The 1,341-nt window shown below is 54.5% G+C and overlaps 1 protein-coding gene across 1 annotated transcript; it reads right to left on the reverse strand.

Annotated features, from left to right (window-relative positions):
- Positions 1–28: 28 nt before the first annotated feature.
- Positions 29–1,334, reverse strand: LOC118423338. Its single transcript, XM_035831462.1, has 2 exons — positions 990–1,334; positions 29–556 (listed from the first exon to the last, which is right to left on the reverse strand). The coding sequence occupies exons 1-2, from the start codon at positions 1,029–1,031 to the stop codon at positions 242–244; spliced, it is 357 nt and encodes a 118-aa protein (XP_035687355.1). The 5' UTR covers positions 1,032–1,334; the 3' UTR covers positions 29–241.
- Positions 1,335–1,341: the final 7 nt, after the last annotated feature.

The raw sequence follows: 1,341 nt of genomic DNA on the forward strand, positions 1-1,341 counted from the left end.
ACGGGTCATAAGGTCTAAATGTCATATATACGAAGCAGTATGTCCGGCGTGAATGGCGCGACCTGTCTCGGTGTGTGGCACAGACGCCTCTGGAGTCCTCTTTTTAACAGCGCAATGTCTGTAGACAGGAAAGCGTCCACGGTGTAGCCGAAGAGTACATGCAGCGTTTTAAGTCCACCCAGATAGTTCGCGATCGACGCGGGGGCCTTGAAGGAGCGGGCAAGAAACTCCGCGAACGTTTCTAGCGTATCCACCGTGGCTGGAAACGGAGAAATCCAATAGAAGAAACAGAAGAGAAGGTACGTCCGGAGAATTGTCCGCAGATTAGACCACGTTCCTTCGGCAAACGCTGCCCATTTAGTCCGACTGGCTTGACCGCGAAGGCGTCGGAGATCTCGGCGATGATCAATGTCTCGGGTACGATGCGCGTCACCTCGTAATCCGTGGTCGCGAGGCCGTCGCGGGGCCTTTGGCAGCTTCGTGTTCTGTCCGCGGAGACGACGCAGGTCTCGACGGTGTCGATATACGTGTACCGGAAGACGTCGCGAATATCGCCCTGCGATACAAAGGAACAAGAGAACAACGTTGAGACAACGGGAAGGGTCAAGATTATAACTGACAGTCAAGCTCGAAATCATCGCGGGAGATCGGAATTTCCACCGTGTTTACATCACGCGTCAACAACTCAAACTGCTGGCGATGTGTGTCCGAGAGATGCCAGCGCGACAGGTGGTCAGGAATACGGTTGTCTGTGCCCGCGATGTGTGAAGCGCGTAGCTCAAACCTGTGAACGGCAGCTAGGAACCACAGCTCTCGGGAACACTGCAGTAAGTCCGAATCACGCGAGCGACCGGAGTTCAGAACGTGTACACACGAGATATTATCACAGTATACTAACACGGTCAAACCGGCCCAACGATGGCCCCATTTACGGGCCGCCACAACTATTGTCAACATCTCCAAGACATGAATCTTGCGGGCACACTTACGAAGCACGAAGTCAGGGAACATGGCATGGAAGAACTGACCATTGGAAATAGCGCCAAAACCCGAGGAGCACGCGTCTGTTGCGACGATGTCGTCCGGTGCGGTGTAGACGGTAGACGCAATCAGCGAGACCCCGTTGAACTCGTGGAGGAAGCGGCGCCACCACTCCAAGTCCCGCCGAAAATCGCGAGATAATCGACATCGGTGGTGATTACAACGGAGTTTACGTACGGACTCTAACAGACGTGAGACAAACAGCCGGCCGGGGGGGACACACGCAGAAACGAAGACAAGCTTGCCGACGAGGGACTGTAATTCACGTTTGGTTGCCTTCCTCTTCATTAGCCACTGCGC

This window comes from Branchiostoma floridae, chromosome 9 (assembly GCF_000003815.2).
Source record: "Branchiostoma floridae strain S238N-H82 chromosome 9, Bfl_VNyyK, whole genome shotgun sequence".
Taxonomy (NCBI): Eukaryota; Metazoa; Chordata; class Leptocardii; order Amphioxiformes; family Branchiostomatidae; genus Branchiostoma; species Branchiostoma floridae.